Source organism: Aphis gossypii, chromosome 1 (assembly GCF_020184175.1).
Source record: "Aphis gossypii isolate Hap1 chromosome 1, ASM2018417v2, whole genome shotgun sequence".
NCBI classification, from domain to species: Eukaryota; Metazoa; Arthropoda; class Insecta; order Hemiptera; family Aphididae; genus Aphis; species Aphis gossypii.
The window spans coordinates 37,449,400-37,476,128 of record NC_065530.1 but is presented as its reverse complement, the minus strand read 5'-3'; the positions used below and the strand labels follow the sequence as shown (position 1 = coordinate 37,476,128).

Genomic DNA, 26,729 nt, shown 5'->3' with positions numbered 1-26,729 from the left:
AATCTATCTGCGGTAGATCGCGGACCTAGTGCTGTTTGTATGTAAGTGTATGATTTAACTCTAATAAATATCAAAGTTATACCAAGTTTGACATAGTACGGTGGATTATATTAATCAATTAATACATAATCCTAACCCAACCTTAACGCACTAAAATCCGATGAGAGCGTCCAGCTCGCCGATGATGCGTCTGGAAAAAAAATAATCAAGGTTATTGTAGTCACAACGTGCATTCACGCGATTGGCAAGTTTAATTTAATTTAAATTTAACTATTGCTGTGAATTTTAAATTTCCTGTGGCCATTGACTTATTTCGCTAATTCTTATTTTTGTTGTTATGGTTTTAACAAAATATAACATCAGGTCTATAACTATTATATTCAATCATAATCAATAGCGACCTTAATATAGTTTATTTTCTTGCTGAACAACTGCAGTGACAGTTGTTGTTGTTTTTTTACACCCAGATTCTGAACTTTTCTGGTGTATTTTCCTAAAATTGTATTACATAAGCACATTTTCCTGCGACCAATAAGAGGAATTATATTATATTATATTATATTATATTCATATTACCTATTAAATGGTTACCAAATGTTATCAAAATCCGTAATTCATTATATTAATTTTATATATTACCATAGCAACCACAAATAAATAAATATTATTCTCAAATCTTATAACCCCCATAGCAACCATTTATAAACAAAAATTTCTATCGTAAATCTCAATATTCCTGTTTGAGCACATATTATTAATAATACATATTGAAAAAAAACTATCCTATCTTTTAAGTTGGACCAAATTACACGCGGTGTAAAAAATTTCATCAAAATCGGTTAAGTGGTTTAGGAGTCCATTGAGGACAAACATTGTGACACGAGATTTATATATATTAAGATAATACACTATACAATAAAGTTAAATAAACAAAAAGTCTCAATCAACCATAGTTTTTATTTATAAGTATAACCCCCAATCATTACCTTGGATAATCAAGGTTCTACTATACATAGGTATAAATGAAAAAATCTTTTCATTATAATAATTATATTATTTAGAAATACTCACAGAAAAAATGAAAATTTTTATTATTTAGAATTCGGTAAATCTCACATTGTACCATTAGTGCAACTAATCAAAGTTATATAATTACTATACTAAGTATAAATTATAATACAAGTAAATGCAATATTTAAATGAATATATAAAAAAAATAAAATAAAATTACTAATACACGTTTGTTGATATTTACATAAACACACAAATTATTTTAAAATATTTTAATATTAATATAAAACAAACAATATAATAGTGACTAGAAAAAAAAATTAATGTTGAATGCAGTGGAGTATCCAGGATTCATTTTACAGGGGTGTTTTAACATTCAATAGTCATGAAAGGTTGGGGCGATAATACTTTAACAAAAACTATATATTGATATAAATTATTATAATAAGTATGTTAAGTTGTATGAAACTTTTATTCTAAAGCACATAAAATAAATAATACTAATATTAAAACAACAACTACTACATAATACATACAGCCGATAGGGGGTGTTCTAACATCCATATCACTCCCTCTTCTCCATAAATATGTCACTGGTTACTATAAGTTATAAGCTAGATTTCAAAATGAAATAATATTCAATTTTTTTATTATAATTGGGAATAATTAGTATTAAAAAGATTAATGTTTTATTTTTAAACTGGTTTAAAAGCGAGCTAGTAATACACTACAATTAAAGATATATTAATATAATGTGTCACAATATAATGATTTTATACAATTTATATTTCATAATAAATTATCATTATGTCTATACATCTTCTGGTTTAGATATTTTTTTCACCATTTCATCGATCATATCATTGTCAATAAGCCCAATAAATTTGTCAATGACATGACCATCGCGAATGGCTAAAACAGCTGGAACTGCTTTTACCTCAAATGTATGAACCAAATCAGCATTTTTTTCCACATCCACTATTGCTAAATGTACAGATGGTGAGTCTCCAACCATCTTTTTTAACAATGGTGTTAATGTTAAACAAGGTTCACACCATTCTGCATGGAAGTTGACAATCACAGGCATATCACTTTTTAACACATTCTGTATAAAGTCTTCACTACCACATACTGTAAATGATTTACGATACACACGACCAACTGACATTGATCGTTTAGTTGTTTGATGGACTTTTTCCAAATAACGAAAGCGATTGAAAGACATTATTATAAGTTTATAACAAAGTTTTGTGTAATAACTTAAAGCACCCAAGATTTAAGTTGCGGTACAGTTTTGCGACTCATAACATGTGAAGAAAACAATGCTGCTAATCCTATTGCTGTACTTATAGATAGTACACTCAGAGTTGTTAAACGCCAAACAAACAATGGATCTACAATCTAAAGATAGACAATTTATAAAAATAATTTATAATTCAATTAAGAGTATAGATAAAATAAAAAATAAAAAGTATATACTGTATAACTATTACCTTAATATCTGGTTTAGGTGTATCTACTGAACTTCGAGGTATTGAAAGTATTATAATTGTTATAATGATTGTAGATACCAAAACAATTGGTCCAATACTATGACGTGTTCGAAGAGATAGAAGACACAATATAAAAGAAGACGACCAGAGTCCAATTAAAATAATAGCACCAATACCAATTGTTGCAGAAGACATTTTACCTTTAAAATAATATATATAAATATGTTAATGCAATAAATGTACAACAATCAATTATTCTGTTAATTACTTGAAATAATTTTTAATAGGATAGAAATTAAACCATTAATTATCTAACCTGACTTAGACAAATATTTTATTTTAGACAAATGGTTAATAATCCATTTTTTTTTTAAATTCTATAATTGGTACAAGTTTATTTTAAGAGATAATACATTTTTAGAAGTTAATTTCAATGAAATCTAATGTAAGCGGTTAAATTTGAACTAGAATAAGAATATACTTAAATTTATAACCACTTTAAACTAACTGTATAATTTATTATTAGCTCTAGTTTGATCTCGGTATTTTTAGTAGTTTGAAAATTTGGGGCTGCAACTGCAAGTATTGTTGGATTTTTTGGACAAAGAAATGATGGTATAGTAAAGTACTTATTCTAGAAAACTGCATGATCCTCACAACATTTTGGTACAGTTTCATTCAAATATAATAAATATCCTAACCGTGTGCAGGGTTCCTTCATAAAAGGTATTATGAAATAAAATTAATACTAAGAGGACATTGTAACCACTTGCATTATCTCCGTCTTAAACATGTATGACATACCAAATATTTGTTTACCAGTATCAATAGTATGCTGTTAATTTAAATATAAAAGTGAATTAACGTATTATAAAATTTAAAAAGGAGATTAATATCTAGGGCACCACTTAGCCTCTTATTTGTATTATTATTTTTAAGTAAGCTATAATCATTTTAAAATGTACAGTTTCAAAAATTCATAAAATGGGGGGGATGAATCTCCAAACTTCTACCTTGCACACGGACTCAAGCTTAAACCATGTAAATACAAGAGTCATCTGCTATAAACTTCTTTGGTTTTATTTCAAGGAGTTATGGGCATAAATATCTTAAATTTTAAATAGTATATAAAAATTAATAATAATAAGGCCTTTTTAGTAAAATAAATAAATGTATTTCTTATAAATTAGTGTAACAATTAAGTGTCACAAGTATAAGTAACAATGATTAAATATGGTGGTATGGGAATACTTAATCATTGTTACACTAATTTGAACATGAACTCAAATAGATTTTTAATATTTACTTTTATGAAATTGAATTAAACAATGTAATATAATAAATTTATAATATTAATATTTTATTATTTCATTTAATATCTTATATATATATATTAAATTATTATAATTATTCTTCAAAGAATGAATTAATTTTAATTTTAATAAGTCTAAAGTACAATAATATCAATAAAAACTAGGTACAGTAAAACCTCTCAATAAAAAACCCTCTATTAGACAGAATCCTCCTTATAACGGAAAATGTCAATAGTCCCTGTTTAAATAACATAATATAATTCTACCACCCTATAATGCAAAAAATTGTTGGTCCTAAAAGATTTTGTTATAGAGAGATTTTACTATAATTATTGTTAAATAATTTTTTTTTTAAATTTTGCTCATTAAATGACCTTTTTTAAAAATTTAAAAGTATGCATTTTTAAAACATTAACTGGAATTTTTGCATGACCTTTCCAGCATATTAACATATATTATTTCAATTTCATTCCAAATAAATTGTTTGTTGACATGGATAATTCTAGTGGATTGTTCTCAAACATTTTTTATTTAATGAACTACATTAACCAATAACAAATAAGTAACAGCTGATAAATCAGGAGAGCAAGGGATCTACAAGAATGAATAAATTTCAATGAACGTCATTTAGCAAGCATAGTTTATAGAAAATAGCCTTTATTATTGAACACTAAATGATAACTCTTGTAACTCATGTTTACATTTGTTAAAACAAAAATTAATTAATTTTTATAAATTAAACTTTTTATTATATTAAGTATAGAAATCTTTTCATTTCACTGCCCGACCCAGTAACCCTGTATTATATATATTGTTTTATAATTGTTTGTGTAACTTTTTCTTACCTGATATTTTGTAATCATTTTAATTATATTTAATAACTGTCAACCATATTATGTTCCTGTTAAAATAAATAGTAAATTTATAGTTAAATTTAAACTGTATAAAAAAAAAATATTTACATTTGATTATATATTCACTTGATACTAAGACAATAAGATAAATAATAAATTAAACCATAAAGACAATATTCATTGTTTGATTAGTTGATTGTACGAGTAAAATTTTCAGTTAAAATATAATGTTCAATTTCTTAAATAATGGATTAAATATCTTAGTTCATAAAATCTTACCTAACAAGTAACAACTAGTAAATACTAATAAAACAAAAAATTTTAAACAATACGCTAAAATAGGGAAAGGCGAATTATTGAATATCAAATAAGTAATAATTATATTTTACAGTAAAATATAGTAAATAGGTAGTATCACGAATTATTTTTTTATAATCATTAATCATACATTCATACTATTTTTTATAGTCACAGGTTATCAAGTTTTCTATTATTTTTTTTTGTAGTTGTTTTTACTATTTATAGTCTAAGACCATGGTTACGTTAAGACCATAAAACATTTACCTGAGGTCGTGATTATGGCGAACTATTCTATGATAACCACGATTTAAGAATTTAAGATATATTTTAAATCCTGATAACTGGAACGTCTAGAAAACCGTGGTCTGGAAGTCTGGACCCTGGAATAGTGGAACGACATTCGTCATTCGTGGTCGGTACTCGGTATAGTCCGCGATATACTATTTTACTTATAATTTATGGTCTGATGATGAGTGAATTGCGCTGAGGTGCTGTCAAGGTGTCAAAAATCGATATTTTGATACTCGACAACTTTCGGAGTAGATAGTGATTTTAATTTTTAAGCAATCATTACTGTATGAACCAGTGAACGTGAACCGGAGCACTAATACCAGAAATCGTACAGCTCAATAGTGCGGAGTTAAATGGTAAATTTTAATATGTTTAATTTTAAAATTGAATTTATGCTTAATTTATAAATTTTTGCTTAACAAAGTCAGAACAAATTTATGTTGAAAAAAAATGTGTTCCTAAGTATGTTTTAAGCACAAATTTCAAACAAAATATTTTTTTTTATATATACATTCCAAATGTTCCATCATTAAAATAATAAAGAATAAATACTTCATATTGCTAAAGTAAATAAATCAACAGCCAACTAATAATTAGCATTTAACACCAACTATCAAAATTACAAGTCAATAATAGCCCAAAACCCATGATTCCCATATACCTTAGAATCTAAGGTAGATCATATACAATGGATAAAGCCATGTCTTATCTTGCCCATATCGATTTTACGGGGGGGGGAGTCCATGGGGTCTGGACCCCCCAGACACTGATATATACATATATAAATATAATACAATACATACACCAAGTCTGACCCATAGTTTACGTACATAAACACAATATAATATAACACAGGACCCCCCCACAAAATTCTTGAAAATCCGTCACACGTTGATTACTACAAAAATAAAAAAAGAAAGAAAGAAACTTAATAATAAATATAAACCAAATATTTCACTCAGTACACATTTGTACTCTGTAACTACTATTTATAAAAAATATAAAATTTATTATTTTTATTTTTAGATGTTATGAAAACTTGTAAAAATGGATAACCAATGTGCTCCATTCCCAAACAGGTAATTATGCTATATAAATGAATTTTGGTATTCTGTCTAGCATTTAAGTATTCTAATTTTTAAATAAAAAAATTATACTTTTTTATGTATTTATTTTATGTGATTTCAGTGACATGCCTAGCTGATAGGTCCGTCCTACAATAATTTAGAAACCTTAAATAAATTGAATTAATGTTATTTTGTTTCTTCTAAATAATAATACAATTTTTAACAAAAAGTAATGGTAATTTATTAAAGTAAAGTAATATGAGTAAACAAAATTAAATTTCGAAAAAAATATGAAATTTTATTATAGAACCTCATAAAACGTTAATACATTTTATTAACTTATGACTCAGTTATGGATTTAATTATGTGTTAATAATTTTTATAATTTGTAACAAACTGACAACTAAGTAATATAGCAGTATATTAAGTGAAATGAACAAAAAGTTTGGTAACAAATCCTAATTTTTTTTAACTGCAATATCAATTAATCTATCATTAAACAATTTTACAAATGATAATTTTGTTTAAAAATTATTACAAAGCTTATTAATATTTCTTATAAAAATTGATTGTCAAAACCAATTAGCTAAATATGAGTACAGTTATTATATTATATGGCTGTACCAGTAAATGCACCATAAACTAAAAGATATTTTTTGATGGTAATAAGTATCAAAACATATTGATATTAATCAAAAAGGGGTTCAGTTCAGTGTTATTGAAAGATCCTACAAAGTTTCATCAATAGAGTTTTCCAAAATGAAAAATTAAATAATTAAATATTATTAATAATAGTGGACGATATACAATATAATTGACTACAGATTGCAGAGTACATTTTATTTAAATGGGCCTAATCTGAATTTATCCTGGACATGCCACTATGTGATTCAACAATATTTTTTCACCTTATTTCCATTAGGTATAGTCTAATATATTTTAACTTTTTTTTTTAGTAAAAAAAACAAATTTATGAATGCTAAAAAGAGACCTCTTCAATCCAAAGAATTTTACAAACACAGTAAGATCAAAAATAATTTAATACTTGAACATTTTGTTTTGTATTTGAAATTGTTAAATATATATTATTTTAATGCTTTTCAGAAAAATTTAAATCAAACAAAGATTTTAACATTGTTACATTGTTCAAAACAGAGTTGCAAAGAATTTTAATAAATTCTAATGAGTTAAACACAACTATAACAGACATTCAACCTTACGGATCAAGAATTTCAGGTCTTAACATTTCTGACAGCGATGTTGACTTTAATATAAACTATGGTTAGTATTAAAATTTGTTTTAATAAATAAATGTATTCATAAATAGTTAATAGCATTAAGTAATATAGCAAATGAAATTCTAATCTTTATAAAAATCTTCTACTTCAAATAAAAACAAGTTTAAATATGGATGATTAGGATATTTATGTTCATAAGTTCATAGGTAACTAATATTATTTATTAGATTTCAGCTTTAAATTTTAATGGTATATCATAATAAAATTGTTATTTTAATTTTAACTTTTACTCTCTACTAACCTATTATTTTTTATCTATTTTAAATTTTTTTTTTTTTTTTATATACATTTTCCTTGTTTTTTTAAATTTCAGTTTCAAAATCTTCAGCCAAAAATGTGATAAAATCATTTGCCAATAAACTTCGTCAAAGTCAAGTATTTATTAAGGTGTTTCCTTTAATTGGTGCTAAAATACCTATTATAAAATGCACTCATCTAAATACTGGTGTTGATTGTGATATATCATTTAATAATATCAGTGCAGTTCATAATTCTCATCTTCTTAATCACATTTTAAGTATGGACTATCGTATTAAACCAGTTTTAATGAAGTTAAAGATATGGGCTAAAAATATTGGGCTGATTAATACAAACGGATTTTCTAGTTATTCATTCTATTGGCTAGGATTATTTATCATGCAAGTTTTGGGATTATTACCAGCAATTCGTGATTTACAAAAATCTGTTCCAGAAATTCTAGTTGGTCAATGGAATTGTGCGTTTTCCAAAAAACCACAAGATGATATTGTTAAAAAACAAGAAACTTTAAGTGAAAATGACATATTGAATACTTTCTATAAATATTATTCAAATTTTGATTTTAATAAATTTGTGATAAGTCCATACACTGGTTATCCATTACTTAAAACGGATTTTGAAAATGTAGAACAACTTCCAGATGAACTATGGAGGTATAAACAATTTTATAAAGAAAACCAGGAATGCCAAAAGTTGTTATTTTTGGGTTCTTGTCCATTCAAAATGTACACTCAAGATCCATTTCAGCATAATGTAAATATTACTGCAAGAGTGACTCCAAAAGTATTTGAAAAGTTTATTAATGCTTGTGCAGAATTAAAAACAAAAAACAACTTAAGCTAACATTTAGCTTTAATAGTTTAAGATAAAATGTCTGTATTGTATTTTAAGCATTTTTTAATACTTAAAACTGTGATATTTTAAACAAATTTTTTTTTTTAATAAATCTGATACACTATATTATAACTTTTTAATGCAAATACCTATAAAACCATAAATTTAAAATATATTAATTTTAGTATATTATACATTTTAAGTTGTTTGGTGTTATAAATATTTTTATGGGCTACAAGATCTATGATATATCAAGGCTAAGTTAGTATGACCATGCCTCGTGTCGAGGGAGATGTATATGCTATACTATGACCATGAAACGTGTCGGGATATTAAGCACACCAATAATTATAGTGCACTAATGATGCATTTGAGATTATTCGTTATTAAGTTTAACTTTCGTTCAAAATAACCATTTGGATTCAAATCTGATACTGGCACGCAACAATATTAAACAATAATTTAAATATATTAAAATCTGAATCACTATTATTTTTATTCATTTATAATTGAAATTCAACTAAGATGTATTTTAATTGTACTGATTTTCTTTATATTTCATTTGCAGTTCTGAGATTCTTATTAACTTAAAATTGTTGAATGTTTTATTATGCAAAAGAAATTAATATACAAAAATTGTAAATGTAATTCAAATTTGTAAGCATTATAGTATTTTATTGAAATGTTAAGTTCGGTATGTAAAAGTTTTTGTCCATATGCTATTCAAAATAATTTGTTGTTTGTTAAGCCTTAAGTGTGTTGTAACCTTAATTATCATTTATAAAAAAAAAAAAATAATAAAATGCCTTTATTTTGAGCGGCCCATAGAAATTTTCTCTGTAGCTTGTTGGTACATCCAACTTGATTAGATATTTAGATGGTAAATTCATCTCTTACAAACAAACTCTAGAATACTTTAGGTCAGCGGTTCCCAACCTTTCTAGTTGTGCGGACCACCAATTTTGTAAAAATATCTTTGAGGCCCACTATAATACCACACCTATATACGTATTATAATTATAAAATATAATATATATTATATGAGATAAAACTATATTCAAACCTCAAACGTTCGATACCGACGATACCGTACACTTATTTTACACTGTAATTAATATTGATCGAATATTATTATAACCAGAAATATTATAAGTATGAAACAAAAATATATAATAATATTATATTGTTCACGGCCTAGTACCGTGCTGCTCGCGGCCCACTTGTGGGCCGCGGCCCATGGGTTGGGAACCGCTGCTTTAGGTAACACAAATATAAATTTACCCGTATCCTATATAATTTAATAATTGATACAAATGCTTGAACTAAAACTCAGATTGAATAAAGGAATGACTAATCGTCAATCAATATAAAGTTTTATTAAATTATTTAGATTATTAGTAATGTAATAAATATAGACAAAATCTATTGTTTTGTATTTCTTGTTAAAAGTTAGTGCATATACTTAATAAGTAATTAAATTTTACTTGTATATTTTTACAATGATGTAATAATTTTTTGGTATAGTAATAAACTAATGAACAACCTAGTAGGTATATTTTATGTTCTTCACAAATGCATTTAACACACTTCTATTACGCTATGCTATTTTTTGTTTAAATAAATAAATTCATATAGGTACGTTAAACCTTATATTGTCTACATATCATTATTTTTCAAACATTCCTGGTCAATTATTTTAATATGTTCCAATAACTTTTTTTCTGTATATTTTTTCAAAAAATACTCTACTGCATAGCCAACTTCGTGAGGTCGTGTTCCAAAAAAATCCGTTATTCCATCAATTTCATACTTAGTCCTAAATAGAAAATGTACATATTACATATTATATTTACATAAATAAGTAGGTATTAAAATTAATGAATAATATTAGGTAGGTAGTAATCAATTAATATCAATCATCGAGAAAACTTAATATTATAGAATAGATCAGTGTCAAATAATCTTTATTTTATGTTAAGAGAAGACATAACCATGATTGTAGTCCCATTTTTTTTTGTTTTTATTTATAAAATAATAATTGTTTGTATGTATTTATAGGTAAGTACTAAGTATAGTGTATTAGGTAGCAGACACATAGCCATTGTTGTACGCAATGTATGAGTTGTGACGTGGCCACGTGGGATGTACTTGGTTATCTTCTGACATTTTGTAATTAGGCCACTAAAATTGTATCTATTATTTAGAGTAGGTACCTACCTACCTACTAAATACATAATATGTCATTGTCATAGATAAAAAATGAATTATAAAATATTTCGTTTTTTTTTTTCACTGCACACGAATTGCGTCCTAACGTAAAAACTCTTTCCTTCGCGTTTCCCATTTCATACAGATTTAACTGTCAGTAGCTGAAAATTATTACTATCGATAAGTTAAAAATATCGCTGATTTCTATTGTTGTTTTACAATTAGAAGTAAGTAAAATGAAAATGTGTAAAGCAATCCTTCACTTAATCTGATTTTAAAAATGGGAGACCAAAAAAATATTTTAAGAAAATACTTAGGTAGGTATTATACCTGAATTTGTTTTTAATTCTTCACTTAAACCAACCGTTTGAATTTTCTTCCGTCAAATTTGACTTAAATGAAAACTGCATTTTTTTCATTTGAACTGATGCGGCCATATGATTAATAATGATGAGTGGATTGATTTTTCAAAATCAGACTCAAATTTGACAAAATCAAATAAAACCGGACGCAATTCATATACCTTAAGACCTAGTAATTTAGATAAGGCTGAATGCAATTCATGTAGGTACCTACTGAATCGCGGACGTTTCGCCCCCGCCATTTCGTCCCCGTCAAAAAAACCAGTCCCTGGACGTTTCGTCTCCGGCAATTTTTAAGATAGGACATTTCATCCCGGAGAGTTATTAGACATAGGACGTTTGCTTCCCACCATATTTTGATAAGTACTTTAATTTTAAATGAACAATTTAATTTTTAAATAACAATATTACAAAATTACAAATACATACTCAATATTCACACAATATAATTACAAATAGTCAAAATTTAAATAAATCACAATTATATTAAGTCATATTGAATTTCGTAAAAATGAATAAATGAATACATTTTTAGGTCAACTGACTTATTTTTTTTTTAAATAATATAAAATGTCACTATGGTTATTATATTTAAATGTTGTACAAAATTAGTAATTACTAATTACTGTAGTTTCTTTTCCTTAAAACTAAGTATTTTCGGTACATTTATTATTTCATTTTGTTTTTATTTTGTTTTTGTATCAATGCAGTCGTTGCAGACGCATTGCACATCTGTATTGATTCGATAAATATATATAAATTAGGATGTTTAATTCTTACAATATTTTTTAATTTTTTGTTGAACCCTTCTGACACATTGTTGATCCGACCATAGCCTTCTTTTGTGACATTGTAAACGTTCCACATGTGTGGTAAAAATATTGGTGGATGTCGTAGAAAGCGAGTTGTACCGTACTCCGTTATTGTGGATTTGTAAGTTCCGTTGACATAAGTTGAATCAAAATACACCAAGATATCGTCTAATCCTTCCAATGATTTAAAATAATTGGATAATAGTGACATTCCTACATATTTTTTAAATACTTAAAGATTATAAAACTACTTAAAAATTAATAAATAATAACGATTTAAGAAACCTGAGAACCGAATGTCCTTTAATCAAAATATGCCGGGGACTAAAGTCCTATGTCTTATAAGTTATAACTCTCCGGGACGAAACGTCCTATATAAAAAATTACTGGGGACAAAACGTCCGTGGATTGGTTTTTTTGACGGGGGCGAAACGTCCGTTTACCGTACCTACTACCCAGTACCCATGTAAATTTTTTTTATTTTGTAACGCAATTCATGTGTAGCCTTTTTTTAAAGCACAACATTTTACATATACGTTTAAAAATTAATAATTATCATAATAGAAGTACAGCGTACCAATTTACATCTATAGATATATATACTATCTAGTATATATATTTCTATGTTTACATCACAAATTCGTTTATAATCAGTAACTATTAATTAAGGTATAGGTACCTAAGGTATCTAGATGGTATCACAGAATAGAACAATGATTGTATATAGAACAAAAAATAGCAGTTAGTCTGCCGCTTGCCGGTCAGGTTACAATATAAGTAGATAAATAGGTAAAATAACAATAAATCACGGCCATATACTCATTGTATGATGAGCAATCCACATCAAATCTACTCAATATTTCAATCTTATAATAATATAGCAGAAGGTAGCATAGAAAACAAATAATATTATATTATTATCCTTATAATATACTCATTATACTCATTTTGCTTTTGATAATTGAAATACTATCGAAACTGCAAGAATAACCTACGTCCTACACAATGATTCGAATAAGTGATTCGCACATGCCATATTAAATAAAATAATAATAATATAGTTATTTTCTATAAATAATGCATCAAATGTATAAAACACGATCAAGATACAAAAAATTAAATCTAGTATAAATTTTAATTTTAACTTTTAGTGAATCCTTCTCCGAAGACGTTGTAGATACTATCAGTGGCGTAGCCAGGGGGGGTTTTGGGTGTTCAACCCCCCCCTGGCTTAAAAAAAATTGTCATTATAATGTATATAAATTTATAGTTTTGTAACTGTTACAGTTATGTATAAAATGTATTATTCAATTAGCGTACAACTCAGTACATTTACCGCTCCTGAACAATATATTTTTGAGGTGAGTAAAAAAAAAATCCCCCCTCGGGTAATTCCTGGCTACGCTACTGGATATTATAATACTATATACTATATTATATAATTATAGATAGTGTAGATCATAAAAAATATGCGAAATATAGTTTATACTTCATAGGATTTGTGTAAATTATTTACCATGTTGGGTTTGGTGTGATCGATAATGTTATAATATTTGATAATGTGGCTATTTCTGACCAACTCAAATTTCTTGTTCTTGCCCAAAACTTTTGACCTTTTTCGTCATACCAACATTCTTCTTCAATAATTATTTCTGGAATATGTAGTATTTGATCGCGCCTTAATACTTGAGGAATAATATTATGACATACCAGCCTATGTTTAGTATATTCAAATCCATGTTCATCTAAAAAAAACCAATTTCAACTTTGCATAGTGGTCATATAAAAGAAATTTATATTGAATAGGTCATAATAATATGATCTTATTCTTGTAATTAATCTAATATTACAAATGTTATTATACTAAGGTCTAAGGTAGAGAAGTTGTAAGAATTAACAAAATAAATATTTATAAGAAAAAAGTGTTCATTTTTCAGGAGGCACGCAAAACCGCAGTAAAATAAAATTCAAAATCAAATACTAAAAAACCAGAGGCAAAAATTATTTCATACATTAATTTATCTATACCTAAGAAAAATACCTATAATTGTAGGTAGGTAATTGTACTTTTGTAATTTATAATCTATTAATTAAAAATAGCATTATATTTTATAGACAATATAATATAAATTGAGTCTATATTTTACTCTTAAATTGTATGAATAAATATGATACTTTAAGTATAAAATAAATAAATACTAATATCTAATCGTTTTTTCAAATACTTACTAACATTTTTTTAAATAAAAAGTCAAAATTTTAAATTTTAGTACCTATCTTTTGAAGGTTTGTTTTAGGGCACTAATTTGTATTCTATCATTATATTTATAACCTATAGTGTTTTTTCATTTATAGGTAATACAATTAATTACTTTTGAACTCCGAAAAATTCTTTAATACATATAGATTATAACACAATTATAATTATTATATTATTACCTGCTATAAAATAAATAATAGAATTTAAAGAAAAATATTTATAATTAATTTTTATTGATAAATGAGTTAATTTTTTTATTTAGTACTTTTTTCTTAAATTACACCTATAGCATGCTTAAAAATTTCAAAAATCAGAATTTGAATAGAATATAAAAGAAAAAATTGGTGGGAGTTTGTATGATTAATCTCACTGTATGTTTCCCGATAACTGTGTTGAATAAAAACAAAAATAAAACTATAATCGCCAATTGTGCAATACAGTTACTGATTAGAAGGTCCTATAGGTAGGAGTCACGTCGAATAATATCGAATAGGTAAACATTTATTTCGTAATAATAGCTAAATATGTTAATTGTTAATTAATATTATAACCATTATATAAATTATAAATGTACCTAAGTATTTATTATGCATTTAAAAAACAATTCAACTTTTTAACGACTGACCACCTGCAGGTATCAGACAATTCCTATAAAAAAATACTCAACAACATGTAAAAATATTATCAAAAAAACAAAAAATGATCAAAATTGTTCAAAGTCAGGTAACTAGAAAAATTAATTCTTGTAATAAATTGTTATCTTGATTTTGTCAATTAGTTAAAAAAAAATTATAAATCCTAATTCCTATAACTTCTCTGCCTTACGTATTACCGATGTGCGCATCAATTAATTCTGAAATTTTAACAACATCGTCTTTTTGTCTGATTTGACTGTAGAATGTTTTAATTGTTTGAAATGGCTGCTGGAATATGTGCACTAATGAAACTGTTAAAACCATTATTGTATTTTGTATACATAAAAAAAGTATAATAAAATTATTTAATTCAATTTACAGAGACGTTCAACAACTAATATTTGTATAGTAAAAATATTATATGAATCATTTAAAAGTTAAAATTGTTCTATAGTTAATGAGTAATAACCATTAATCAACATTAAATGAACGTAAATATTGAAGAACTTCCGACTATTACACATTTGAATTGGACTTGGATCTTGAATAGGTAGTAACGGAGGTCAATATATCATAGTACAAAATTTGTACAGTTCATATAATATTTTAATATAAGTGGTTTTAAATCGTTTTTAATACGGAATGAGAAATAAATTTCAAAGATTTATTGTAAACGTACCTAGTACCTACCTATCTAATTTTACATTATTATTCACTAGATATTTAAAATTCAGGGAAAATATATTATAAAAATATCATATTAAACTTTATGTATATTATGAATTTACTTTAGATAAACGCAATGAAATTTTCAAAATACATATTATCTACAGATTAATTTGAAGCTATTACTTAAACCATGAACGGCATGATTGAACTAGGTAATTCACATTCAGGACCTGCTCAAGTATTTAAACACACCTAGGCAAACTTGAGTTTTGCCGCCCCTTACATACTATAATATTAAATATTTTTTTTATCTATAATATAAAAATGTTAAATGCCGCCCTAGGCGTGGGCCTATGTCATGTCGCCTACCCCTTGAGCCGGACCTATTCACATTGTTTTACGATAAGATGGTAGGTATTGACTCAAAAGCTAATAATAATAATATAATATATATAATATTAATAATATTATTAATAGTGTATGAAATATGTATACTGTTATAATAATTAAATATTAATAATAAAATAAATGCAATTTTTTTCGGTGAAAATTAAATCAACCTAAACCTATCATAATACTAATGGTAAAATATATTACCTAGTTTAATAGCAATATCAAAAAACCATATCATGAAATATACCTAGGTAGATCATATGTATCTACTTATGAAATAGACTGACGGACCATCAATGCTCAAAATAATTTATAGTACCTATATCTTTAGTATATCTATAGTGTATCTACATTCTTCAATAATAACTATAAGGGCATATATTATAGCTATTTGATATTTGTTATCAATATGATTGAACTCAAATTTAATACAACCACTACTGTCTACAACCAGTATAGTACCTAACTCATCAATATCTAGGTATCTACCGTACAGCAGACTCAATAGTGGTTTATCCATTTGCCCATCGTTAAAAAAAAAAATTAAATTAGTTTATGAGACAAGTAGATGCACAAAAATTTAAATGGGTAACTTAAAAATGTCATTATAGTTAATACATTTTTTTTTTGTAATGAAATTGAACAACGTGTGTATCAACTAAACTATTTTTTTATAAATTTGTACCTACCTATTTCATAAGTTTCAAACTTTGTGTTATTTATTTACTCATTTAATAAAGTTAAGTAAAGAATACAGATTTCTTCAATTACCCATATAATTATCTATATTTATTGATTAGGTATGTAATAAGTATACGAATATCAGAAATTCAGAAATAAAATCTCCAAAAATAGTTTCTCTAGCAATAAAATTCCCAAGAAAAGTCTAATTTAATGAAATCAAATAAAACAGAATATTGTACATTTTAATGTGGGCGGTTGTTGAAAATCAAAATGAAACTTTTATACATATTACATGGTATTACATTTTACATAAAAAAAAATAAATAAATTACACGTACAAATTAATTCAAATTTTAGCTTCATATTAGTCAAAAAATAATCAACACTTTATATTATGCCTTATTGTATTCAATTTATTAACATACATTTTTAAATCGTATATTCGTGTATGACATGCACAGATAGCAGATAGGAAGATAGATGCTCCTGAAGGCCTCAAATCAATGAACTACGAAGATGAATATTGAGAAATATTCTTTAAAATACTTATTATACTTCATGATGAGGCACAGCTATTAAGATATATATAACAAATATACCTATAAGATGTATATTGTTAGATAGAGGTTAGGACCTGGTTAGATTTACCAGAAAGGAATAAGAATCATTGCCTTTTGGCTTTTGTTCCCCATTATCTTTGTTTCTATTATCTAAAAGTAAATATGTAAACGCCGAACGGCTCCCTAGATTCCGTCCAAATAGGTAATAAATGGTAAAAAGTCCGAGGAAAAAAAAGCCAAAGGAAAAAGTCCAGAAAAACGGAAAAAAGTTCGAACAAAAAATAACTAAAAAAAATATTCATTTGGTACCTACTTATACATACGAAGTTATTAATCATATATTAATCAAAGTATTCAATCAACTATTATTTTAAAATTACTCGTATATTAAATTATTATTTATTACCTAAATTAAAACATAAATTATTATTACTACTCCATACTTCTTTTCCGTACCTAACTGTAATTGAGATATCATTGTGTACATAAACCTGTCTGGCTGTCTCACAGTAAGATCGATTAAAATATATTATTTTAAAATATGACTTTAAACATATTTGTTTAATAATTAACATATTGTATTGAACAATTTCTTCTCAGATTTTTTCCCAACCAAATAGATTTTTATGATATAAATAACACAGCGAGATCTAATTGATAGGGAATTTAAAAAACCATTGGAAACTAGGAAGTTGACATTCTAGTTGGGGTCGTTGGGGATCAAAATTCAAAATTACTCTTTTTGTGTTTACATTCGCCTTGGTCAACTATATATACCCCTAACCACTAGGTATCTACCCAAAATGATTTTACACAAGTCGAGGGATATTTTCAATTTTTTTGCTCAAGAGCAGCCAGGGGCGGATCCAAAAATTTTCCTACGTGGGGAAGGCGCTATAATAAAAAACAATATACCTAGATAAATATAGATAAGTTGTATTTAAGTTATAGGTACCTTATTTTTTATATCATGAAGAGGAATGCACCACCTTCATCTTTCTTGGATCCGTTTCTGAGCGCAGCGCAGCTAGCGAATGGCCATTTGGGAATCACCACTCAATAATTCTAATTTTCAACCAAAAAATGAGAGCTTTCGGTTACACATATTAAAAATATAAATATTAAATACTATATTTGGGGATTTGGCTGACGGAGGAACAAATTGACTCATGGGGATGGGGAATCTGGTTACCACCGGGGATCTAGTTTGACGGGGATCTATGTGATAAGTCACCACCTAAATGTTATCTTTTTTCCAAGAGACATTTGTTCTAAACTTCTAACAACAACAAACCTTGATAATGAACGTCGGACGACGGTTTTTTTAAATGGTTTTTTTTTTCTATAATACTCTACAGGTTTAACCTTTTTACCGAGTAGGTACATATTGTATTATAATATATAAATATAAATTAAATCAATTCTTTCAAGCAATGTAATCAAAAATTAAAATAAGTTTGCCAAAATTCTTAACTCGTGGTTATTTTCATTTTTTGCTGTGTTTAAATAATAATTTGTGGATACTAAAAGTATATTATTTCAAAATCTTATTTTTTGATTATTTAATTTATAATATCTATAATATCGTGCTTAAAAGTAAGTGTATTATCTTTTTTAAATACCTAAGTATAATGAAGTCATTTAATTTGTGCTACTGTAATAAATTTTCAATAAGAAATAAAAATATATTATCCTTTATTCTTATAAATTTAACTCTTTATACCTATTATACTATATTTTGGTTATTAAACAGAATTATGTATTAAAGTGTATGTTATTTATTATAATTTAATTGTGATCATATCAGTCATATCTCGTTAAAACTTAAAAATTTGAAATAGGTACTGTAAAAAAGAGAAAATATAGATAATGAATGTTCTTACCTTTAAGTTTAATAAATTATAGCCAAATTCATCCTAATATTTAAGCTAACTATCTAGAACTGGAACAGAAAAATCTAAATATTTGTAAGTTATACGTTAGTAAGACATATTTATCAGCATATAAGTTAATATTACATATTATAAAATTCACAATCCTAAGCTTATATTTCAAAATTAATGAACTATTTAAAAAAACTTACATTTTACCATAACCTTACTAGAATTTTCTTATGTTTTATAGAAATTTAATAAGGAAACATTCTTTAGTAATTAATAAACTACTATATTCTTAATTAATAAAATGTTTTTTTCAGGGTCAATTCATTATGGAATCAAAGTTATGTCGACAGAAAAATGCTATGATTTCTTTATCAAAACCAAAATATAAAACGTCTCTACCGGAAAAACAGAACACCTGGGGTAACCTATTAAATAAAAAATCAGTCGGTACTAATACAGCAATAACTACCAAAAATAAAGCTAAACAATGTTCCTCTATTCCTGAAATGAATACTAAAAGTATGAACATTAGTATTTTTATAAAAATAATATTTAATTAGTTTTCATTTCTAGCAATGACCAAGAGTGTACAATGTAATGATTCACCTATTGATAAAGAATGCAAAAGTTATTCTTCACTTTCTGTATTCAATCCAATCAGAACATTACAATTTTTACTAAAGGAAATTATGGAATTCCCAGGTGTTCAAAGTTAGCAAACAATTAATTTTCTTTTTAATATACTTGTATTAAAGTTATTGTTAATTTATTGAATGTTTATTAGATGGAGATATTGGAAAAATTGTTAATGAAATGCAAGTGGTTGTGGAAAGAATTGTTGAAGAATGTGCTGAAAATTCACCTAGTTATAAATTAAATAATATTCCAGCTAGTAGTTATAACTTAATGATCCCAACAAAAGATAATGATCATTGTAACAATCCAAAAAATGATAATAATTCTCAAGAAAGTGTAAATTATTATTTATTATATTTTAGTTATAGAGGATTAATAAATAATAATTCGTTTCCACTATAATTTATATTTTAGAAACATTTGTCTGTACTGCTAGGGAAAATATCAGAACTTGAAAATAATTATAGTCAGCTGACAAAAGATAACACTAAATCTAAAGAAAAACTGCAGTCTGTGACATCTGAAAGGGACAGATTACTTGAGTAAATAAATTAAATTAAATATTTTTTTTTTATGTTTTTTTAATTATTTGTTATATTTAAATAGGAAATTTAAAGAATCATGTGATTCGTTAGAAATGTTGAATAATCGTGAACGTAAATATTTAGATACAATCACAGAACTTAAATCCAGACTTATAGCTTCAGATAAATTAATTAGAAATCAGGATATCATCATTACAGATTTAAATAAAAGATTGAATAATTTACCAATTAAAAACAAAGTTTGTGTATTAAATTATTTTTTTTATAATTATTTTTTTATACCTTGTAATTTATATTATAATGCAGGTAAAAGAGAATGTGAATGGAAATATTCCAACTGAACAACATAAAACTTACAAAACAGTACTAAAAGAAAATGATGAACTTAACAAAATCACTAAATCAGATTTGAATAAATTGGCTATTACCAGTACTTTTAAAGATAAGGAAGTCTCCAAGCTCAGATCAGATATAAAGTAAGAATTTAGGTTTAATAGTTTTAGATTAAATGTTATTGCATTCATCATAAATATTTTAAATAAAAAATGTGGTTATTATTGAAAATTTTATATACTTTAGAACATACTTTATAGAACAACCATACTGTGTTTTGTTTTAAACTTGTAAATAAATGATAGACTGCTTGTAATTAAATTTCTTGATTTTTTCATTGTTTCATTGTGTTTTCTTTGATTTTGTTTCTGATAGCATTTCTCATTTTATTTCTTAAACTTGAAAATTGTCTTTTATATTTTTCATTATTTTCAAATCATGAATTCTACAATACCTATTTAAATGACTTAATCATTTTTAACATGGATATTAAATAATAAATACAAATAAAATTAAATATTGACAAATAAAAATAAATTGTGATTTTATGTAAAATCTTTAGTAGTTGATTTATTTAAATTATTATTAACTTTGGTGATTTTTAAAATAATATTAATAGAAAATAGTATGTATAATTTTTAATGTTTATTTATATTTTCATTATATAAATACCTCGAATTTGTGAATATTAATATCTAATACTATTTTTCTAGACAGATGAAGCAAATTGTGTTAACTGGATTAGAGAATACTAACATTAAATCTGTGTCAATGACATCGTTAAAATCGGAAGACAATCTAATAAAGGATTTTCCCAAACACAGTGAAGATAATAAAAAATATGTAGACAATGATTTTGATACACTATATTCTGAATTTAATAGAGAAGCATCGGCCATAAAATTAGCTAAAACAGAACTTCATCAGCTATTTGAAACAATTAAAACACAAGCTTATCAATCAAAAAACCTTTTCAATTCCACTTTTGTTGATAATGAAAGAGTTTTAAGTGACATTTCTGATGAAGAAGAAGGCTCAAATGTATCAAACTTTATGAGTATAGTGACTCATTCAAGTTATTAGTTATTTAATGCACTCGAAAAAAAAAATTTTAAATGTAAATAAATGAATAAATATATATATATACATTATACAGGAATATACATTAAGCGTAATTTTTGTTTTATTATTTATTTATTTATTGTTATTAGATTTTAAAAACTTCAAGCAATATTAACATTTTTTAATGATTTGCTCAGAATTTTTCCAGCATTTGTCATCAAGTTGTTAGATTTCCATTGAGCTTCGCATGAATTTGAAACTTTTAAGTCAACCTAAAAAAAATTTTATTTTATTAATTTAAAAAAAAAAATGAATTTATGAATAACATTTTACCTGAAGTTGTTCCCAAATTTTCTTTTTGGGATTCAATATTTTATCTGGTTCACCTTGTTCATAACTCTCTACAAAAACTTTATCACCCGGTTTACTTCCTTCAGTTGGCTCTAAAGGCTCAACAGACTTAATGCCGTTGTTTTCACTATTATATAAATAATAATATTAACAAAAATTGTTTTAAAAATAGAAACTAAAAATAAATACTTAGTCATACATTGATGCACAAAGAACCATTCCACTTGATTCAATACCTCTCATTTTTGCAGGTTTTAAATTACATAATACAACTACTAATCTGTCTTGCATTTCATTAATTGGTACATAATTTACAAGACCACTAACTATTGTTCTAGGCTGCTCTTCACCTGCAAAAAATAATAACAAATATACAAAACAATTTTTTTTTTTTTTTAGTAATTTTATATTAATTGATCTGATGAAGAAAACGATCCCATTAAAATTAAAAATGTCACAAGTTATTTATGAAATTAATTTATATTCTCTTTTCAAGGTTAAAACACAGGAATTGCTGTATTAACAGACTTAAAAAAATGATAAAACACAATGTTAGCTTTAAATTAATTATAATTTACATACCAAGATCAATCTTTTCAACATATAATGCGTCCGCTTCAGGGTGTTTAGATACTTCCACTATTTTACCAACACGAATATCCAAACGATTTGGGGAAATTTCTTCTTGTTGATTAGTATTATTTTTATCTATTGCATCATAATAAAAAAAATATTAGAGATATTAACTATAAGTAAATACTAAAAAAGTTTATTTAAAATTATAATATCATGTTTACATACAAATTTTTTATAGATAATCTCTTTAAAGTAACAACCAACTAAAATTAGTAGATAAGGAGTGCTACAGTGGATTCTGAAGATTTAAAGAGTGTTGTGATTATGCACTTAAAGTAAATAAGATAAACTTGTTTGTTGCCAAATTAAAGATCATGATATTTAGTTTTACTTTATCAGTAATTATAGACATGTGGTCTGTGAATCAATATGTTTTTTTCATTACAGCATTTGATTTTGTGAAATGGAGATATTGCCTGGCCACCGCGTTCTCCGATTAGACCCTACCTGATTTCTTTTCGCGGGATCTTTTGAAATCTAAACAATACTTAGCTATCCTCCCCGAGAATTTAGTGATCATGTTATTAAATTAATTGTGCAATTGTCAGAACCCTAAAGTCTATTAAAAAAAAAAAAAAAAAAAATGGGATAATTACTGAGTATAGTATTTGAGTGTACTTCACTGAAATAGACAATGGGTTTGTTACAATTGAATTTGATGATAAATAATTGCACACACAGAAAAATTCTGAAAGGAGACAGTAGGTCATTTTCTATTTCTATGGATATTTTATAATTTATTTGCAAGTTACAATTCGTTGTATCATTATAAATTTCGTTGCATCATTATAAAACTAATACAAATATTAATCTGCTCAGAATCAAAAATACTAAAATTTAAACCTAGCTTAACAACCCAAAATTATGAATTTTATCAAAGTAAATATACTAATTCTATTTTATTTGGAAAATAAAATATTTAACACATTTTTTTAAAATTATTTATAACTTTACACTGTAACTTACCAGTTTTTTTTGGTTTGACAGGGGCTGGGTATGCATTAGCAACTAATTTCTGTAGTTCAGGTTTATCAAATATTTGTCTTATTGGATCTAATAGTCTATTGATATAAAATTCAATAGATGCTTTTAAATCAGCTGGATGCAACTTTTGTTCAGAAAAACAAATTTCAAGATCTTCATATGTGCTGAAATTTAAATCTCCTCCGTTGGCTTCATTTCTAGATACTTTGAATTCTAGAAGTAAAAGTAATTACATTTTTATCTATATGTATGTGTTATTAAAAATACAAAAAATCATACTTTCATTAGGTTCAAATAAACCAAAGATGACATGTTTAGCAAATGCTAGTAAACCATTTTCCACAATATTCCCAGGTTCACAGAATGCTTTTTTTAATTTTTTCTTTACTGTTGCTGGTGAATCTAAAAGATCAATCTTACTATCCACTTCAGAAGAAGACATTTTGCCTCCAGCTAGCCCAGGAACTAAACATAAAACAATATATATGTAAATTAGTTAAACTTAAACATCAAACTGGTGATTATACATGGATTAACAAAACTAACCCATTGGATTCATTAAATGTATTCTTTTGGCATAACCTAACTGTGGAAGATATTTTTCAGACATTGTAAATATCTTACGCTGGTCTACTCCACCAAACTGAGCATCAACTTTGAGATACTCTTCATCCAATGCTTGTAATCCTTAAAAGAATAATTATATTAATAAAGAATTATAATTTTATATTAAATCAACCATATACACCTAATATTGAAGGAAAAGTAAAAATACAAAATACAAAATAATATTCTACTACCCATCCAGTTCATTTTGGCCATCTGCTGACGTCATAAACTACCAACACAGTTGGTACTACTTTATATTATAAGATAGTAATCTTAACGGTTGCCAATAGCCAAGATAAACCGGATACTAACATGATGCTATATTTCATGTTCTTAAAAAAAAAATAGATATGATTATTAGTTTAGTTTAATTCAAAATTACTCTAACTATTCTTTTGATTTAATAAATAATTAAGAAAACGAAAACGAAAACCTATCTTTAATAAAATATTGTAATACTACCAAGATTAATTACCACTAAATTATATTGTATTTTAACTTTCAAATTGTAATTCCGTAATAAATAACTTTAATTGTAAAAAAATTAGTGATGAACCCATAAATAATACAAACATTTCTTTTTTAATCATATATGAATACTTAGCTTAACTAAAGATCATTATAACAAACCAGGATATAGCAATCCAGATAATAGAGGATTATCAACTTGTTTTACAACTTCAGCCCCAGCTTTCTTAGCATCATGTTCTGTAATTGAAGAACTTAATCGGTACACATCCATTGTATACTCTCTAAAAAAAAAAAAAATGTGTTCAGTAAAATATTAATTATACAAAAAGTTCTAATTACTTTGAAAGTTGATACTCTGTTCCTCGAACAAATTTTAATTTATCAAGAGGTACACCAATTGAAGTTAGCATAGCTTTAATTGAATGCTCATAATACTGTACTCTGAGTTCTAGTAGCTCCCATGGCGCTTTCATATTATCCAAATATGCATGTAAATCAGCAAATAATACTGTAACCTATATGAATAATTAGATACATCAATTAGAGCTATCATCAAACACTGTATAGTCCAGTACTGGCTTTCCTAAAAATAATATGGTGCTGATGATATTTCTGAGGATCCACTTATCAACAAAATGTTTGAATACCTATTTTATGGGTGGTTACTTGTAGCAAATTAAATCTATAGTTGGTATTATGGGGGCTAAAAGTAAAAATTTTCCAGTACTTTTGGAAGAAAATTTAAATATACGTGAAAACCAATTTTTGACAAAATCAATATTTTTATACCAAATTCAAAAAAGGTATATTTAATTGTATAAATTTATAAAATTTTACCATGTTTGATGTTAGTAATTTTTAGACATGAAATGATTTTCAAAATATTTATAAGTATTTTAAATTGTATGTTTGAATGTGTGTAAACAATCCTTAACCAAGTATACCCCATTCATATTTCTAAAATTTAGTTCATAAGTAATCCTATACCTGAGGATATGCACCCTGAAAATCAATTTTAAAGAGGGGCCCAAGAATAATGAGATTGTGTTTTTTAAAATAGGATTTCCGTTGGTTAGGTAGAGAAAATAAAATAGTTATTTGCTACAGGCCCTTATTTAACTTATTACAAACTTATAATGAATTTCAGTAATTTATATTAAATATTAACTACTTTGAATCTACCTTGTAATTTTTATTGTTATTATTATCATCATTTATTTTTAATATTTAACTGCTTGTTATCCACATTAATTTGTTGTGGCTTGTGCCATACTACTAAAATTAATAAAAATAAAAAAATCTATTAAACTATAATCATTTTATTTTTCTTATACATGCCTCACAGCCAGCTTTTAAGTAGTCTGCTATTTTGGATATTGGAACAAAATATGCAATGTGTGGCCGTCCAGTTGTGGCTGTACCCCAATAAATTTTTAAATCTCTTTCTTTTAGTATGACATCGAGTTTATCTTCACCAAGAACCTCTTGTAGGTTCCGTAAAATTAAATTTTTCTTTTCGGTAAATGACGACATGATTTTAACACGGAAGCCACGTGTACAAGTGAACGCGAAATAGCAAAAGCAAACGACAGATCAAAATATCAAATACGACGTCCAACCTCTTCGGCTCTGCGACTAGTGAGTAGTGGCTACAATTTGTGTATAGTTTATGAGATCGACGATAATAAATACGAATGCTAAATAGTAAATACCCTGTAGTAAAATAGGAAAAACTTTCACCCGAAAACAGATAATGATATTTTTATTATTATCACAGACCACAGATATAGATAATAAACTTTATTATCTATATCTGTATATATACCACGGTCTTAGAAGACCACAGAATAGAATAATAATAGTGATGTTATTGATATTAGTGACTGCTTATCACCACAGAACAATCACAGAGTGGTT

General features: G+C 26.0%; 5 protein-coding genes and 1 long non-coding RNA gene across 11 annotated transcripts; 2 read left to right on the top strand and 4 right to left on the bottom strand.

Annotated features, from left to right (window-relative positions):
• Nucleotides 1-937: 937 nt before the first annotated feature.
• On the bottom strand, nucleotides 938-5,093 carry LOC114120248 (thioredoxin, mitochondrial). 2 transcript variants are annotated; one of them, XM_050197032.1, is made up of 4 exons: nucleotides 4,951-5,093; nucleotides 4,663-4,718; nucleotides 2,505-2,704; nucleotides 938-2,412 (listed from the first exon to the last, which is right to left on the bottom strand). In XM_050197032.1, the coding sequence occupies exon 4, from the start codon at nucleotides 2,234-2,236 to the stop codon at nucleotides 1,823-1,825; it is 414 nt and encodes a 137-aa protein (XP_050052989.1). In that variant the 5' UTR covers nucleotides 2,237-2,412; nucleotides 2,505-2,704; nucleotides 4,663-4,718; nucleotides 4,951-5,093; the 3' UTR covers nucleotides 938-1,822. The 2 variants fall into 2 exon arrangements, with proteins under 2 accessions (XP_050052989.1, XP_050052991.1); XM_050197034.1 differs by lacking the exon at nucleotides 4,951-5,093 and adding an exon at nucleotides 4,780-4,912.
• A 170-nt stretch (nucleotides 5,094-5,263) lies between these two features.
• Nucleotides 5,264-8,845, top strand: LOC114120251 (terminal uridylyltransferase Tailor-like). Its single transcript, XM_027982106.2, has 5 exons — nucleotides 5,264-5,618; nucleotides 6,289-6,341; nucleotides 7,286-7,350; nucleotides 7,434-7,610; nucleotides 7,941-8,845. The coding sequence occupies exons 2-5, from the start codon at nucleotides 6,310-6,312 to the stop codon at nucleotides 8,726-8,728; spliced, it is 1,062 nt and encodes a 353-aa protein (XP_027837907.2). The 5' UTR covers nucleotides 5,264-5,618; nucleotides 6,289-6,309; the 3' UTR covers nucleotides 8,729-8,845.
• A 1,506-nt stretch (nucleotides 8,846-10,351) lies between these two features.
• Nucleotides 10,352-15,465, bottom strand: LOC114120213 (PRELI domain-containing protein 2-like). The gene is made up of 3 exons (XM_027982054.2): nucleotides 15,194-15,465; nucleotides 13,618-13,846; nucleotides 10,352-10,535 (listed from the first exon to the last, which is right to left on the bottom strand). The coding sequence occupies exons 1-3, from the start codon at nucleotides 15,318-15,320 to the stop codon at nucleotides 10,376-10,378; spliced, it is 516 nt and encodes a 171-aa protein (XP_027837855.1). The 5' UTR covers nucleotides 15,321-15,465; the 3' UTR covers nucleotides 10,352-10,375.
• LOC126548935 (uncharacterized) lies at nucleotides 11,027-12,225 on the bottom strand. The gene is made up of 3 exons (XR_007603059.1): nucleotides 11,719-12,225; nucleotides 11,504-11,655; nucleotides 11,027-11,450 (listed from the first exon to the last, which is right to left on the bottom strand). It is a non-coding gene; the product is annotated as an uncharacterized LOC126548935 (long non-coding RNA).
• Nucleotides 14,666-21,926, top strand: LOC114120212 (uveal autoantigen with coiled-coil domains and ankyrin repeats protein-like). 5 transcript variants are annotated; one of them, XM_050196984.1, is made up of 8 exons: nucleotides 14,666-15,084; nucleotides 19,500-19,704; nucleotides 19,759-19,887; nucleotides 19,970-20,157; nucleotides 20,236-20,363; nucleotides 20,428-20,605; nucleotides 20,673-20,842; nucleotides 21,413-21,926. In XM_050196984.1, exons 1-8 carry the CDS (start codon nucleotides 15,061-15,063, stop codon nucleotides 21,780-21,782), a joined length of 1,392 nt encoding a protein of 463 aa, XP_050052941.1. In that variant the 5' UTR covers nucleotides 14,666-15,060; the 3' UTR covers nucleotides 21,783-21,926. The 5 variants fall into 5 exon arrangements, with proteins under 5 accessions (XP_050052941.1, XP_050052936.1, XP_027837851.2 ...); XM_050196979.1 differs by having other exon boundaries at nucleotides 14,671-15,084; nucleotides 19,759-19,896; XM_027982050.2 differs by lacking the exon at nucleotides 14,666-15,084 and adding an exon at nucleotides 18,588-18,678 and having other exon boundaries at nucleotides 19,759-19,896.
• On the bottom strand, nucleotides 21,875-26,568 carry LOC114120211 (tyrosine--tRNA ligase, cytoplasmic). Its single transcript, XM_027982048.2, has 10 exons — nucleotides 26,151-26,568; nucleotides 25,152-25,327; nucleotides 24,972-25,093; nucleotides 24,279-24,419; nucleotides 24,012-24,197; nucleotides 23,715-23,945; nucleotides 22,695-22,820; nucleotides 22,312-22,462; nucleotides 22,095-22,239; nucleotides 21,875-22,033 (listed from the first exon to the last, which is right to left on the bottom strand). Exons 1-10 carry the CDS (start codon nucleotides 26,343-26,345, stop codon nucleotides 21,923-21,925), a joined length of 1,584 nt encoding a protein of 527 aa, XP_027837849.2. The 5' UTR covers nucleotides 26,346-26,568; the 3' UTR covers nucleotides 21,875-21,922.
• Nucleotides 26,569-26,729: the final 161 nt, after the last annotated feature.